The following is a 15,669-nucleotide window of genomic DNA, read 5'->3' as shown; positions in this document are numbered from 1 at the left end:
GCTTTCACATGATTAGAAAAGAACCTTAATATTTCTAACATAAGAAGGATGCTTTTAGAATAGCTGTCGTATAGTTTGTAAGTATAATGTTGCAACATGGCACAAGGACACAGAAGCAAGAGTATTTTGATGGCAGTCGAGTAATGCTGGTTTCACAATTAGTGCAAATAATAGCAAAGCCTGTATCACTCTTTTGAGTCCATATTGAACAAAAGTAAGCTGGAAATCTGTTTTGCCAATGACAAAACTCCCACTGCTTCTTTTATTTTCCTGGTTTATTTTATTCCAAAGCCTTTTTTGTACTAGTCCTGCACTTTTGAGGTATTCAAATCCCTTAAACAGGGACTCATATTTACTGCATTTCTTAAAGCTTTCTATCTGTGATACAAATGTCAACAAATTGTTCAGGAAAGATACAAAAGCTTCTTTTATTCTCATTATTCTTAATGTTAACAGCAGAAATACTTCTCAAATACTGATGCCGAAAATGTTTTCTCTCATTACCTCTGCTTTTGCTGATTTAACCAGAAAGATTCCTTGTAGAAATAGCTTATGTAGAGAAGATGTGAATAAAACCTCCATTCCTGTTTCTACCTTCACACAGAGCCCATTGATTCCAGCTGCCCATGAAACAGGTAGATGGGGTTCATGTTTTTCTAAATAAATGCAAATAACCCCCCCGAAAACGACCTGGTTATGGTCCCAGCTGAAGTATAGATTTCCAATTGCAATGCACCTACCTGCCTGGTGAGGCATCTCCTTCTATATTACATCAATAATAAAGCAATGGAGATGTTTTTAAGAAAGTTCTGGCAGACCTCACATCATCGTTCACTCAAGTAAACCATAAAAACATGTATAGGACATTTGAACATATTTAAAGTGGGTGTATTTATCACAATCCAGTCTCAAGCTATAAGGATATAATTTGTCCATTATAAACAAAACAAGGGAAAACATGACAAAGCAAACATATGCTTTTGCTAATGAACCAAGACTATTTAATTTTATCCCTCAAAATAATGGCTCCCTCACAGTGTTTTGTACACCCTGCTTTAATCTAAGCTATTGCAGTGAGTTGCCTTTTTACCATATTGCATTGATGACCTCAGCCTTAGCAGGAAGGGCAGAATTTTGAAAACAGATTAGGCAGTTCAACAGAGGGAGAATGAATTTCAAATTCTTGTGCTTTTAAATGCATTTGCTTTAAAGCCTTTTTTTCTGTAGAACCTTCTCCTGGAAAATAATACAGTATGTGAGCAATCCCATTTTGGCTGAGTCATCCCCATAACATCAGTTGTTAACAGTCCTTCTCACCTTGCAGAGGCAGGGAGGATGATAAGGATTATTTTATGTAACTTGCTTATAAATTGGGTTACAGATTTATAAAAGTATTGCATAGCCGTATGGTTTGAGTTACCATTTAGGGATATACAATTATAAAATAATAAATATTACTGTTGTTAATACTTTGGAAAAACTTGAAATCTGAGTCATATAAGCTAAAGTTTTAATAATGTAAGAAAGACATATAGTAAAAGCCAACAAACTGAACTTAATTACAAAGCATGGCAAAATATTCAATTGAAGAGAAAGCACTAACAGCATCACTTACCTCAAAACTTACAGATCCATTGTGATCAGTGTCAAATGCATTAAACAGAAAATGTGCATAAGTTGTGGAATCTACAATTTAAAACAGTAAAAATAATTCATAGTAAGCACATCTTATCTGAACAAATAACAAAGTCACATTACTGTAGTCTGAAGCAACCTGTCTTAATGGGAAAGCTACCTTACCAGTTAAATGACTGCGATGGGGTCTATCTCACCTGTTAAAAAAGAAAAATGTGTTCATTTGCTCACTTTAAATGAGGGAAGCAGACGCTGCCATCTGCGCATCTGGCATATTGGTTTTACTCAGAAGACAGGCCTGTCAGCCAGGTTGAAGTTGAGCTCGTCAGAAAGCTGCTGCTGCACTTGCATCGTATGCTCAATTACAGGTGAGATAAAATCCTGTCCAGAGAAGCAGATTCTTAAAGCTGGTTTGCTGCTTAATTCCTGTAAACATTTCATAAGGGCTAGCTACTTAAAAACTGGCTGTGACTAAGTGAAGTGGTCAATAAGACTCTGAATGATGACCTTAAACAAGTGATCTCTTCACTATTTTACTTTACTCTTCAAACCTACTAATCAGGGCATATTGACACATTTTAGAAACCCAAGACAGCATGAATATAAATTTGTCAAACCTCTAAGTTTTTGTAGAGATCTAGCTTTGCATTTCCTTCCAACAGGCACAACCTGCTCCAGGAGATACCTAGGAAAGAGAGAACTCCAGAGGCTGCGCTGCTGATGTGAGCTGCTGCTGGGGTTTTGGGAAGACAGCTTTCTTCAGCGTCTTTTCCCTCCCTTAAAACCTATGGAAATTAATGTAGGCTGAAGTATTGTTTACTTTTAATAGTTATTATTTTCCTCTTTCTACTTTGTGTATTTACATTAATTTTATTTTAATTAACAATGACCTCGCAAATTTTTAGTAAAGGGAGGGTGTTATGAAATCTGAATCCCCTTTGTAGGAGAAAACCTTTCACATCATCAGTTCTGAGAAGCCTTTTGATGACTTCTTGGCACTAAGCCATTTTAACTTTCATATTAATCCAGAAAAACTTTTATTTGTCACAGCTCAAAATATTGTTTTGAATTAAACTGAGTGATAGTCTTGGGTCACTCACCTGAAATGCCACCTTGACCCCAAGGAACCAAATATACCAAACCTGAAAACTCTGTACTTCACAGATTCAGAATTGTTATTAGCAAGTAATGTCTCTGGTCTTACTTTAATTTATTAATTTAATATGATGTGAAATAACTACAACAAGAAAAAACTCTGAAACCTTTAAACCTGTGTCTGTTAATCCATTTTCAGAGAATAAAAAAAAAAAAAAACAAATGCCAAAGCCAAAACACTATGGAGCTATTGAGACATTCATTCATTCATTCATTCATTCATTCATTCATTCATTCATTCATTCATTCATTCATTCATTCATTCATGTATCCCATTATAAGTGTAATTGCTCAAGCATAACCTAGGAGATATATTCCTACTTTAACAGAAAAAATGAAAATTTACTTCAATTTATATTTAGGATTTTAATAGTTATATTTTCTATATCTACTGAGACTTCTGTTGTGCAACAGAATACACTATGCAAGCCATCCTTAGGGAAAATGCATATTACAGTGGCATAATTACTTTAAACTGAATTTTAAATAGCTTCCCAGTCTCTTAGTATTTATTTCTTAGAAACACGTGGAATATTCCTAATTATTTTCTGTAGATTTACAGAAAACACATAGGTTACCACAAAGATTTTTTTCTGTTTGTTGCCCATACGTGATATAATATACGCCCTTTCTTGTATGACAGTATATGAAAAAAAATCCCCAGTTGAAGAATCTTTTCTTTCTAGTAACCCCTTTTTAAAATATAAAAAGAGATATTTTTCAGGCTTTGTTCAGGTAATTCTGGTCTGAAATTTTACCTCGAAAAACACAGCAGTATGATGTACGCTAGTCTTTAATTAGAGCTCCTTAATGTCATTCCCTTCTGCCCCCACCCCACTAAATCTTGAACATTAATCATGTTAGACAAAAACTTGACTTTCTAAATAAAATATGTTTTCTTTGTAGGGATGTGATATCATAACTAGTGGGCTAAATTGATATTTTGACAGGTTGAGACAGGAACAGATATTGAAGCAGATTTCCTTTGAAATACACTATTAAATCATTTTAAACATCAGAGAAAAAATGCTAGTCATTATACATACAAGACTAGGTCTTGTAAAACCCTGAACATAATCTGTTCTGTTCATAACATGAAGGAGGAGTGCAATAATTAGTCAGTGTGTGGATTCTTATCTACAACTCGCCCAGCCGAAGAACAAATCCGAAGTTATACGGCAGCAATCCACTGCATGAATGCAGGGGGCCTATTCATTCACCTGTATGGCAATGGGTTTGTAAAAAGAAATTACTGGAGTGCCTTTCTGTCATGGAAAGCTCTTTACAAATCTACTTCTGCTTTTACTGCAATCCGGTGTAATCTCCTTTGTTGCGGTTGTTCTTTCTATTCGTCCTGTACTTTGTCCTAGATAGTCTTGAAAGTTGCTTGATGAAGTGATTTGCTGGTTGTCGTTGGAAAATTAATTTCTGGTGGCTTTTCACCCTGAAGCTTAAAATCTTACACAACATAATTCTGTTTGCTCAGATATGAGTTGTTACAATGACACATCATATTGTATCTGGTTTGGCATTACACAGGCATTTGGTATCCAGTCTGTCTGCTTAACTAGACACTTAAGTATGATGATCTCACCCTGTTGTTAGCATGCAGGGATATGCAAATAAAGACAATTAATTGGGCTTTGAATATACCTTGGCTAATGCGAGGAACAAAGAATAGCCTTTGGCTCCCATACCTCTCAGAAAATGGCAAAGCCAACACAGGCACCTACAAAACAGCACAAAACCTGCACAAAACAGATCCAGTCTTCATGGGTGCACAGAAATTAAAGTATTACCGATGTGAGCTGTCACTCTTCCAAGAAGACTGAGCTCTTCTTCTGTTTGCACTGAATATTTTTCCTGAAATTTTGAGGAAAACTACATTAGGTTTTCACACCTGTTTGTGCTGTCTCTTCGTACCACTAGGGCTGCATGACCTTGTGTGGAGGCCATGGAGGAGGGGGGACAACTTTTGAGTGTCACTTCCCAGGACTCTTCATTGAGATCTCTGAAAATGCTTTATTATGAAAGCTAAAAATGCTATTATGAGTGCAGAACAGCATATTGTTGATGAGTGAATTATCTGTATTTGGTACTTGTCTACCCTGCTAAAAATCTAACTTTTCACTGTATTTTACTGAAGTTAAATGAAGCAAGAAGAAATAGGTTTTTATTTTTCCCTTTTTTGTTTTATTTTTAGGAAAGTGTAGCTCCCTTGTTGCAAAGAGATTAATGGCATTTCTGAAACTCCAATGAACCGTGTAACCGTGTATTGCCATTGCTAATAAGAAGCCACAAGCTTTATAGGATGCGTGCCCCAGGACAGAGGCTCATCAGCTTGCAGACATGTTTCCTGTGGGTTAGCTGTGACAGCAATCTCTCAAATTGATCAGGTTTCTTAGGCTCATTGATTTTAGTTCTGTGGTGCAACTACAGCTTTACACATGTAACAGTAACAGGCAGTTATTTTATGTAGAAGCAGGTATTCATGACTAACATAATGATGCAGTGGAGAGAAGAACATTTTGCCCCATACACCAACACAGACCTTGAGCAGCTGAGAGATGGGATTTAGCACAGAGGAGAGCAGGTGTGTTATGAGAGGGCTCAGGACGAAGACTGCCAGTAGGGATGCCACAGCTACAAACAACTCACTCAAGGTCAGTTAAAGAAACGTGGGTATGGAGCTAGACGAAACTGGTTTTAGGGGTAGCAATGAAAAGAAATAGTATCTAACACATGTAAAAAGTCACCACCTATATTCAGACTTGGGTGTAATGTGGATCTGCAAACAAATGGAGAAATATAAAGGCTTAAAAACATGTTAGCAAGCATGTAGAAATGACCCCAGGTAAATCCTAAGTGAGGAAGTTGAAAGCACCAACATGAACATCCTATTCCTCCTGGGGAAGTACTCCAGATGCCGACAGTCCACTGCAGTCGCCACCTTCTCCTCCACATGATGCCACTGCCCTAAAGGCCCAAAGGAGCAGTGGAAGGGTGGGCATTAGCACCAGGAAAAGGGGTAGAAACTAAGAATTGAGTATCTGTCAACTTCAACTACATTAATATTCTTTCTGTAACAATTAGGTCTAGACTAATAAAGATTAGGCTTTTCAGATTACATTTATCCTCACAATACGTTTTAGATCTACTTTTAGAAAAGATGTGCCTTCTCTTTGCCCATAAACAATTTTGAGTGTTATAATAGGAAATATTATTAAAGTGTAGTAAAGGTGTAGTCACATGCAATGAATTCTTTTTATTAGCCAGGGTAACTAAAAAAATATAATACCTGAAGCTGTAATTGTTAGCTTGATTTAAAAGCTTAGATACAGAAACAATCAGTAGGCAGGTCAACTCTTCTAGCCTTTTGTTCTTCCCTATTGAGTGTGCCTACTTAGTAAGGATTTCAGTGATGGTAATCCATACTGAATGCTACTCTTTACCTTCTGAGTCTTCATTCAAAATAAAACCAATTGCTACATGTTTTGTTCGTACCAATTAAGTGTGTGGGTTTTTAAAATACAAATGAACAGAAAGAGCTATGAACAGTCCCAGGGAAACATGCAAATCTCAAGAGCTGTGGGAGAAGATGAAGAGGCAGCACTGAAGTGCTGTAGGAGAATATGAAGAGGGAGTATTGAATGATAAAAACAAGAGAAAGGGAAGAGAGGAAAACAATTCAAATTGAAAGAAAATCCAAGGTTTAGGACAAAAAAGTGTTACACATTTTTGTATTCTCTTCATTGCACTAAAAGGTAATAAAGAGAAAGAAAGCAATGAAACTCCTGGGAGTTGATTAATTGAAATTAAGGTTAGCAAAGAAAAAAAGCCCTCATATAAGTAGAGAAATCACATAGAAGTCAAAGGGGTTCGTCCATTAATATTAGAGGGTACCTGTAGTGCCTCCTAGAGTTTTCATTCCTACTGTGAATGAAAGATTTTGTGGAATAAAACAGAATGAGGAAGGCTGTGTAGAAATTTTAAAAAGAAATAATCTGCTTGGAGAAACCTGGTTTTCAAAGGTACCCAAACACAGCTAGCAACTTCATAATAGAAGACTGACTGCTTGTAGGTATCATTGCATTTCATTCAGAAATATATACGTTAAAATGTGACCATTCATCAAGAAATCATCCCTTGAATTCAGATAGAGCTTGAGACAGCAACCTTGTCAATTGTAGCAATGGGTCTTTTGTCAGACTTGGGAACTAACAAACAAAGCTCTTTGTTCACTGTAGTACTAATTACATGCACTCACCTCCCTGTGGAAAGAACTGAGAGTAAATCTCTTTGAAGGTTTCTTCATTGACAACACCACTGGGGCATTCCTGAAAAAAAGTGAAAGACAAGAAATGAATAGCATCCAATCTGGTCCAGTCAAATTATGTGTTCATGAGACTCTACAGAACATGAATGTAACTGAGAGTTTAACATGTCCGATTTTGCACTCTCAACCAAATATTAATGCATTAAATGTTTATCACTTTGAAGCATCTTCCTAAAAAGTTCCCATGGAGCAAATATTTCTTCTGTGCCATATAACTCAACTTCGGTGTTGAGACCTGAGTTAGATGTGAGCAGCAACCATTCTGCTGCAGTGCATGGAGTTATTGGTGTTGCTGTGGGACATGGGTGGTTGCTCCTGCAGCTGCCAGCAGCATTTGTGTGGTATGGAAACCAAGCATGAATGTAAATTGCATTTGCAGTTAGGAGTACTAATATATCATGCAGTCATATTATACTGGAACAGTTATACTCAATGAATTCAAAAGACCTTGCAACAGAAGATTCTATTCAAGCCTTGCAGATCCTTCTGCCTCTTTATATATTTTTCATAAGCTGCAATATGTAAGAAAGAATAAAGTGTCAGAGCAGAGTTATTACAAAGAAAAAGAAAGGAAGTAAAGGGGAAGAAAAGAGGATTAGACCAGTGAGTTTAAAAGAATTACTTATGTAAAGAGGCAGGAAAAGCAGAAGGAATACTATTTTGTTTACTAAGTCACACATAAACATCAAAGGCCAGACAGACAACTTCTAGTCTTGAATTTGTCAGACTGAGCAGATGACTCAGGCAATGCACTTAATTCCCTTTTGTATTTATTCCTTTAACACAGAGGGTGAAAAAAGCTTCTCAAGCTCTTTAAAAGGAAAGTATTTCTAGAAACAAAAGTAAATAAAAAAAGACAAATTAAGTACTAAGATTTATATATTTATTTTTGTCTATTGCTATGCTATGTGGAGTGATGGCTCAAACTTACTGTACTCCTAGTCCTAAACTGGAGAAAGGAAATAGCTTTAAATGAAGGTAATGAACAGTGCAAGATCTTTTACCAGTGTAACAACGGATTTTCCTGTGACAGCAGATGATATTTTTATTAGCTCAAATAAGGAACACTGAGATATTCCTAGTTATGACAGCTTCTGCTAAGAAACAAACGGTGTAATCTTGCTAACAGAGAGACAAATGCAGTGCCTGAAAAATGCATATCAGATCTGTAGATCTAGGATTATTTTGATTTATGTCACCTATCCTCAGCCAAAATCAGCTCTCCACCATAACTAAGCACATGCAAGCATGGGGTAAGAAACAATTCTGTTTGATCAGTACAGATGTAAAACAGATGTAAAACAGATGTCATAGAGACAGAAGTATGAAATTTGTTCCTGGCCACAAAGCCTGTCACTGATTAGACTTAGAGCACACGTCTCTGTAAGACAAGGTATATACTGACCACAGGGCCACATTACCTTTCAAACCAAAGCCTTCAGGGAATGGGAGGAACAGGAAAATTAATGTAGCATCTCTGCCCTTCGTCAGGAAAGGAGGAATCCATTAGGTGAGGCGGTATCTCCCTGCCTGTCATGTATTTGGTTGTGAGGACATTCTAAAACATCTCTCTCTACTTCCCAAAAAGACTGTAGTCAGACGGTATACCGTTTTTGTGGTCCCCAGCATGTTTACTAGCTTGTCCTTTTATGTGAAGCCTTCTGGTGTTATATAAGCGCATGCAAAAGAGCAGTGGTTTTACTTGTATTTGAAGCACAATAAAGAAAACATCAGAGAACTGTTCAGGTACTCGTTGATAAAATGTTATTCAGCGTTGAAAATTTGACAAAAGTATTTCATAAATTCCAAGCATACATTGGTATGCAGTCTACACCATTCCCAGACTTGCCCCAGGAAGAATAAGGCAGCCTTCTCCCCAAGATGGGTGGGAGTGTGAAAGGACAATGCAGTATTTTAAAATCTAGAAAAAACTGCTGTGGCTCCTTTTCTGCTCTATATGCAGTATCTTTTCAGACAAAAAGCTAGGCATATTTTGAGTGAACTAAAAAAGAAAACCAAAACAAAATCCCTCTATATATTTGAATTTCTACAATTCAGATTTTCCTGTTTTGTTTTTTTTTTTTTTTTGTGTGTGTGTTTTTTTTTTTAAATAGTGAAGCTTAACAAATAACGAATGACAAGATGTGCTCCTATGTCCATCTAACTCTGTGGCTCATTAACATGTACAGCAATTTTTCTAACTTTTCCTTGGATAAGAAAGATATTCAAAATATGCTCATTTTGCATAGAGTGCAATTCCCTTTTTTACAGGAAATGCCACAAACTCCATCTGTGCCAGTCCTTAGTCCGAAGCTGTGAAGAATCAGAGTCCCATTTCCCAACTGCATTTAAATGTTGTGATACTAGAGGAGAATTAAGGGTACTCTGGAAAAAATTGTCTGATTTATTCTTTGTTAGTTCAAAATGAGTTAGCGGCCTAATTTTAGAGAAATACGTGATATACATACCTCATTTAAAGGTAATACCTTTTTCTGTCACTGTTTGAAAGAAACGTTGCTTGAAAAGGCAACCTTATTTCACAGAATTACGCATTAAGTAGAGGCAGGAATGACCTCTTGAATTTACCTAGATTGACCGTTTGTATTTTCCTCTGCTCTTTATGACATCATTGCCAGTAGCACCATATCTTTTCCATTCTTGGAGGTCTGTAGTAATCGTATCTTAAGGACATTCATTAAAAATATGTGATGCTGGCTAATTACTCTTATCAGAAATACCAGTTAAAATCTTTCTTTAGCTTGGATCTTTCCTTTGAGACTACAAGACAGTGAACACTTCTGCTTTTAAATAATTTAAGTCTAAACATATATATATATATGTAGCCAGCATCATTTACGTCCAAGACTGCTGTTTTCATGACTCATAAATCTGGCTTTATTGTGTTTATCAGGAGATTTCTCTAATTCCATGAAAGAGATTTAATACTGTAATTGTAAAGTATGCTCCATGGCTTTATGTCAAGTTATTGCTGACTTTGTCCATTCTACCCACTATAATGAAAAAAATCTTTCTAACCTTTCATTAAACTCTTACAAAAGAGAGGAAAATAATTAAATTGTTTGAAAGAAAAATGTGAGCCTTATTTAAACCATTTCATAGATTCTCTTTTCCTCCAGCTGTATATAATTTATTTTGTTACAGAAAATTTTTGTTTGACAGTCTTTTAAAATTGCATTAATAATGTATTATGTTTTCCTTCTGGAGAATAAAAAGAGGGAAATTTCATCTTGAGCTCTTTTTCCTGAGTCCGGTGCTCACTCCTTTAAAAAGAATACAAACTGACAGAAAGAAGAGACAGAGAATAATAAATATGATTCTGCCTTTTGATCTTTCTCGCTTGCAGTTCTACTGCTGGGAGATTACACCTCCAGCACATGGTCTTACGAACCACTCCAAACCTGTAAATTATTTACAAGCTTCATGCTGTCTAAGCTGTCTTTTTTTCAATATCCCTAAGAATACTGCAGTGAGTGGATTCTTCTTTACCACCTAATCAACACACTTTTTAGACAAAATACAAACCCCAAAAGACAAAAAAGGAGAAATAGTGAAATGTAGGAAAGAGAATGGAGAAACAAACTCAAAGCTCAGACTTTTGTCTGTATAACAAACAATCTTGTATGATAGATAAAGCCGTATTAAGAGCTTTGGCAATTTAAAATATATTTATATGCTTTTGCATGACAGATTCTTCATCCCATGCTTTATCTGCTGTCAGTTTTCATTCTGTTTATTTTAGATTTATGTTCATGTCCATTGATTTCATTATTTCTAACTGATAATATTTTCTCTTTTTGCATGGACTTCTATTTTGACCAAAAATTTAAATGTTCCATAAACACAAAACTTGATGGAAGAACACATATGTAATTTTGAAATAGCATGCAGATACTTTCAAGCTAATTCTACCAAAAATCCCACAACATAAACTCACAGTGGCTTTTCATAGTCCAGCCCAGTGCAAAATTTTTCATCTGCGTATAATAGTGTTTTGATCAAAACAACATGAAAATTTAACAAATGGCCTGATCTAATAACATAAATAAGTCAAATTAATAATGAATTCTGGGCCAATAGGCACCTTACAAAGCTCAACAAGAATCACAATGTTCTGTGCCTGGGAACAAATCATCCTTTGCCCCCGCTGAATGGCAGCTCTGTGGGGTTACAGCTGATGTCAAGCAGCATATGAGCCATCAAAGGATTCTCACTACAAATAATATAAACCACCTATTGGTCCAAGGCCAGCAGGCTGAGGGAGGTATTCTCTCTCTCTCTACTTGGGACAGTCCTGGGGCCCCTCCAAGGATGTGGAAGAACTGAAGAGGGTTCAGCAGAAGGCCATGAAGACTACTAGGGATGAGAACACATAGCTAATGAGGACCAAGAGAGAGAGAGCTTGGCTTCTTTAGTTTAGGCCATTGTTAAGGTCTGAGCTAGTTAGCAGCCCATCTTAAGGGCAGTGACAGAGATTAAGGAACAAAACTCTTAGTAGAGACAGACAACTTAAAGTTTGGTGGCCACAGTCTGAAGTTTGTCAGCTCACATTAGACACCAGGAAAACTTTTTGAACTCTTCTTGGTAACCTGAAGTGTAGTGATGCTTCAGACAACTCTTAATTTCAGTGGAAGTCTGTGCTGCCTTGGAAACACAGCCAACAGCCTTGGAAAGTTGTCTATGTACGTGGCAGAGCTTTTCTAAGGGATGAGAGGAGAGGCTTTGACAAGTGGATTTTGATAATTTGCCATTATGAGCAGGAACATACTGACCGGGCAGAAGAGTGTGAGTTAGGGACTTGAGACAATAGGTTCTGAAGCTTGTGATTTTTTCAGTCTTCAATGCTTTTAAGGATTATGTAGTTTTATGCACCTCCTACTTTCAAAGCTACATACCGAAGGTTGATTGAAGTTCACTGTATTTAATGTTCATTCTGATGTATGTGATTGAAATTATAGTTGTGCAATTCACATGGGTTGCAATACAAATTAATTTACCCCGCTAGTGGTTTTGGACCAAACATCTAGTTTTATTCAGAAAAAAATCCACATGTATTTGCTGTTTAATCAGTGCACATTGATGTGCGTTTAGCCTATATTGCCCTCCCATGGCAAAATATCAGTGGCTTTGTAATAAAATTACTCAGAAAAATTATCAGCAATCCATTAGTCAATGTGTTATCTGACAGAAGCATTTTTAGTGTGGCTACAGGAATGTATTATATCAGCAAAGTTTATACTTGAAATGTACAGTGTTTTTTCTAAGCTTATAGAAAATTTAATTGCAAGGGAACTCAGGTGATCTAAAAATCCAATTGCTAAAGTATTTAAGCACTATATAAAATATCTGGAACAAGCCCAGGGATACCCAGCTCACAGATTACTCCTATTTTGATCCTCCTCCAAAATAAAATGTGTCAAAAGCAGCAGACATAAGAAACAGGTACTAGCAGCCCCTCCAATGATAGAAAACATAAAGGCTTAGGTGAAACATGTCTAACATGATCTCATGCCTTGGAAGAAGCAGAAACACCAGATGAATCTCACGCTAAAAGGACCCCTTTTTGCTCTGACACTTAAGCTGACACATTGACACGGGAGGGGTGTTGGAACTAGATGATTTTACGGTCCTTTCCAATCCTAACTATTCTATGTTTCTATGACATTCACATGACATCCACCTGAAGACTTTTGCCAAGAACAGCATTGATCAGACATTTTACTGCAATTGTTGAGCCAAGCAGATATTTTTTGTAGATATGACACTTGATCCAAAACAACAAAACTTACAAATCTTACCAACTGCCACTTTCAAAACCTAAATATTAATCTCAGATGCTCGGTAGCCTCCCTAGGTTTTGCCAGTATTCTTTTTCTCAGTGTTACTGCTCAAGTAATGGCTCTGTAGCCATAGGCTGATGGGAACCAGGAAGGTAAGTAGTTACGAAAGCAGAAGGGTGAGGGTGGGAGGATCAGAGACAAACAGAAAAAGTTCTCTCAAACAAACAGTATCACATAAAAAAAAATGGTTTGAGTTTGTTGAAATGACAAATATGATTCTAAGTGCTGCTAAGATTAAGCTGCTGGGTCATTAAAAATGCATATCTCATGTTTAATTGGAATAACTGGTTGATTAGCGGTGGTGAAGTTATACTGAAAAAAAGTTAAAGTTGCAAAATAAACCCAAAAACTGGAAGTGACATAAAAGCCAAAGAGCAACAATAGCATGGTGATAGCAATTTCATTGTCAAGATTTCTGAGGAAATCAACTTTCCTTCCTACAGCTGCAAATTCACAACAGCTTGTTTTAAATACCTTCTTTGAGTGCCTGCTGTTTAATGTAATATCCCAGTTCACCTCCAACACAAGGTGGCCCAAGCTCTTTTTCCCAGATTTGCTAATCCACTTGGCTTGGTTGTGCGGAAGGATGGATCTTGTAATTTCCACATTCATTTCCCTCCACTCTGCAAGGAGAGCTCTCCCCAGAGCTTCTTCTTAGTTCCTCTGGCTGATGCTTTATTTCCGCCTGCCTTTTCCCTTTATCTTTGCAATAGAGCACCAAGCCCTGTTTCACATAGTCTCTCTTTCCTAGTTCTTTGAAGAAACCATTTTAAGAGCCCCTCTCTGAATCCCCACATCTCAAAATCTTTTCCAGATCCTAATCTTTCCTTTCAGAAGCTCCATCACAAGTAACCCTTTATTAGGCTATCACCAAATATTACGCAATTTTTCAGACATAACAATCCAAGGTCACACCAAGAAGGCATCAGATAGATGCAAATCTCCAGTCAGACAGATGTAAAATCTCAGCTCACTTTTAAGAACTGGCACCTTTTGTGAAAAGAATGAAAGATTTCTCTTTCCTAATATTCTTCTGCATTTTCGCTTTGTGTCAGATCTTGCCTTGTGCTGTTTCTGTAACAGAAGCCAAAGGATGCAGAGAGAGAACCCTTTCCTGGGAAAAAAAAGAGGTGAAATTCAGGATTTCCAGCACAAGTGATAGCAACATGATACACCGATATGGTAAATTCTTATGGCAAACAGGAAAACCCAATGCTCTTTCAGCAACTGCTACATTTCTGGGCTACAAGAAAGGGGTGATACTAATCTGGCAAGCAGATGCAATATTGAAAAATTACATATTTGGACATTAAAAAAAAAAACCTATTAGAAGATGATGTAAATCAGTATGTATGCTATTAATCAAAATGTGTTTTATCGCAAATACTTAATGGTAGCGGATAATGTCCTGACATAGGACATGCAAAAATGTTAGTTAGAAGTTTATACCCTAAATTTGTCTAAAAATCTTACAGCTTGCAGACACAGGAAGAAGAGAATTCAGTGGCTGCTGCGCCTTTTTTTCTTCCAGGACCAACGCAGGAATTGGCTTTTTAGAGTTTTATTATGCCTTACGGCTTTGAAATTTAGCTAATATCCAGCTGACATGGTATAAAATGATTTAGTCATGTCTGAAGGCCAGTGAATATACTTCAAGCAGAGTAGAAAACGCAACTACAAGCTAATATACTTCTAGACTAAACTTGTTTATATTTTATTTATACTTAATAAAACTGTTTATATTTTATAAGCATGCTGCTCCTGGCTGAATGCTGGCTTTTGTTAGGTTATGTGGTAAAAACTTGTCTGTGCACCCACAGAGGAGCACAAAGAGACAATGGCAGCTTGGGGAGCCCAACTAACACCCTGCCGTAGCTGCTTCCAGGACATCACAGGAACCACCAGACCATCAAATGCCCTGCTCCACAAGCCCAGAGGAGCACAGAGGTACAAAGGTACGCAGGAACCCACACCCTGGCGCTGTCCCAGGAAAGCCTCAGCCCCAGTGTCAGGGCACCAAGATGAGTGAATGCTTGGACTGAAGAGGGCTGCTGCTTCAAGGTGATGGACACATTCCAGCACGCAGGGGAAGAGCATTTGGGGATTGCACAGGTCTTATTATGGGATGTTTAGTGGCAAAGAGGAGTTGGGGAAAGGGAGGGATTTAGGTGATTTGGGGAGGAACAAGTGTAGGAAAATATCGGTGTAAGGGGATAAAAAGTCCTGTCGATATGTACACGGTTAGCTGGTCAGTTTGCTTATCTGGCCATGCCCTGTGCCTGACCAGGGCAGTCTGTCCTATCTTCTCAAGCTCCTTTCCAACAATTCCCTGGGCAGTGGCTTTCCTTTCTGTGTGTGCATGAGTGTGTACAGGGGTGTGGATGCAGAAGCTGAGGTCAGACCATGGGTTGGAGGGCCCATGTATCCCTGGGGCAATAACTGGAGCATGTGCAGGGGTGTGAGTGCTAGAAAACAGCAAGCTGGATGAGCTGGTGAGCAGGTGATGTGACCTGGGACCCAGGATGTGAGTGGGTCTCTAACTATGACACCATGGTGGGGTTGGCTCCTGGGACCCAGGGAATCCTGGCCAGATTTGTGTGTGCACGTGAGATGGTCTGTACCAGCAACTGCAGTGGGGCTACAGCCTCAAGGGCTCTTATGCACAGTATCTATGTGTGTATATAT

At 37.6% G+C, this 15,669-nt stretch overlaps 2 protein-coding genes across 5 annotated transcripts in view; one reads left to right on the top strand and one right to left on the bottom strand.

Moving 5' to 3' along the window:
• PACRGL (parkin coregulated like) overlaps nt 1-2,904 on the top strand; it is a 33,364-nt gene extending 30,460 nt beyond the window's left edge. Inside the window, exon 10 of the transcript XR_010616832.1 lies at nt 2,298-2,904. The gene's annotated coding sequence lies outside the window, so the exon portion shown is untranslated. The remainder of the gene's footprint in view (nt 1-2,297) is intronic.
• The window catches only part of KCNIP4 (potassium voltage-gated channel interacting protein 4), a 437,792-nt gene that overhangs the window by 17,066 nt on the left and 405,057 nt on the right, over nt 1-15,669 (bottom strand). For all 4 annotated transcript variants that reach the window (XM_065699756.1, XM_065699780.1, XM_065699772.1 and 1 more), the window contains 2 exons: nt 7,058-7,127; nt 1,616-1,686 (listed from right to left, as the gene is read on the bottom strand). In XM_065699756.1, the coding sequence (XP_065555828.1) occupies nt 1,616-1,686; nt 7,058-7,127 (141 nt within the window). The remainder of the gene's footprint in view (nt 1-1,615; nt 1,687-7,057; nt 7,128-15,669) is intronic.

The sequence above is a fragment of the Lathamus discolor genome, chromosome 1 (assembly GCF_037157495.1).
Source record: "Lathamus discolor isolate bLatDis1 chromosome 1, bLatDis1.hap1, whole genome shotgun sequence".
Taxonomy (NCBI): domain Eukaryota; kingdom Metazoa; phylum Chordata; class Aves; order Psittaciformes; family Psittacidae; genus Lathamus; species Lathamus discolor.
This window is presented reverse-complemented; position numbering and strand designations above follow the sequence as displayed.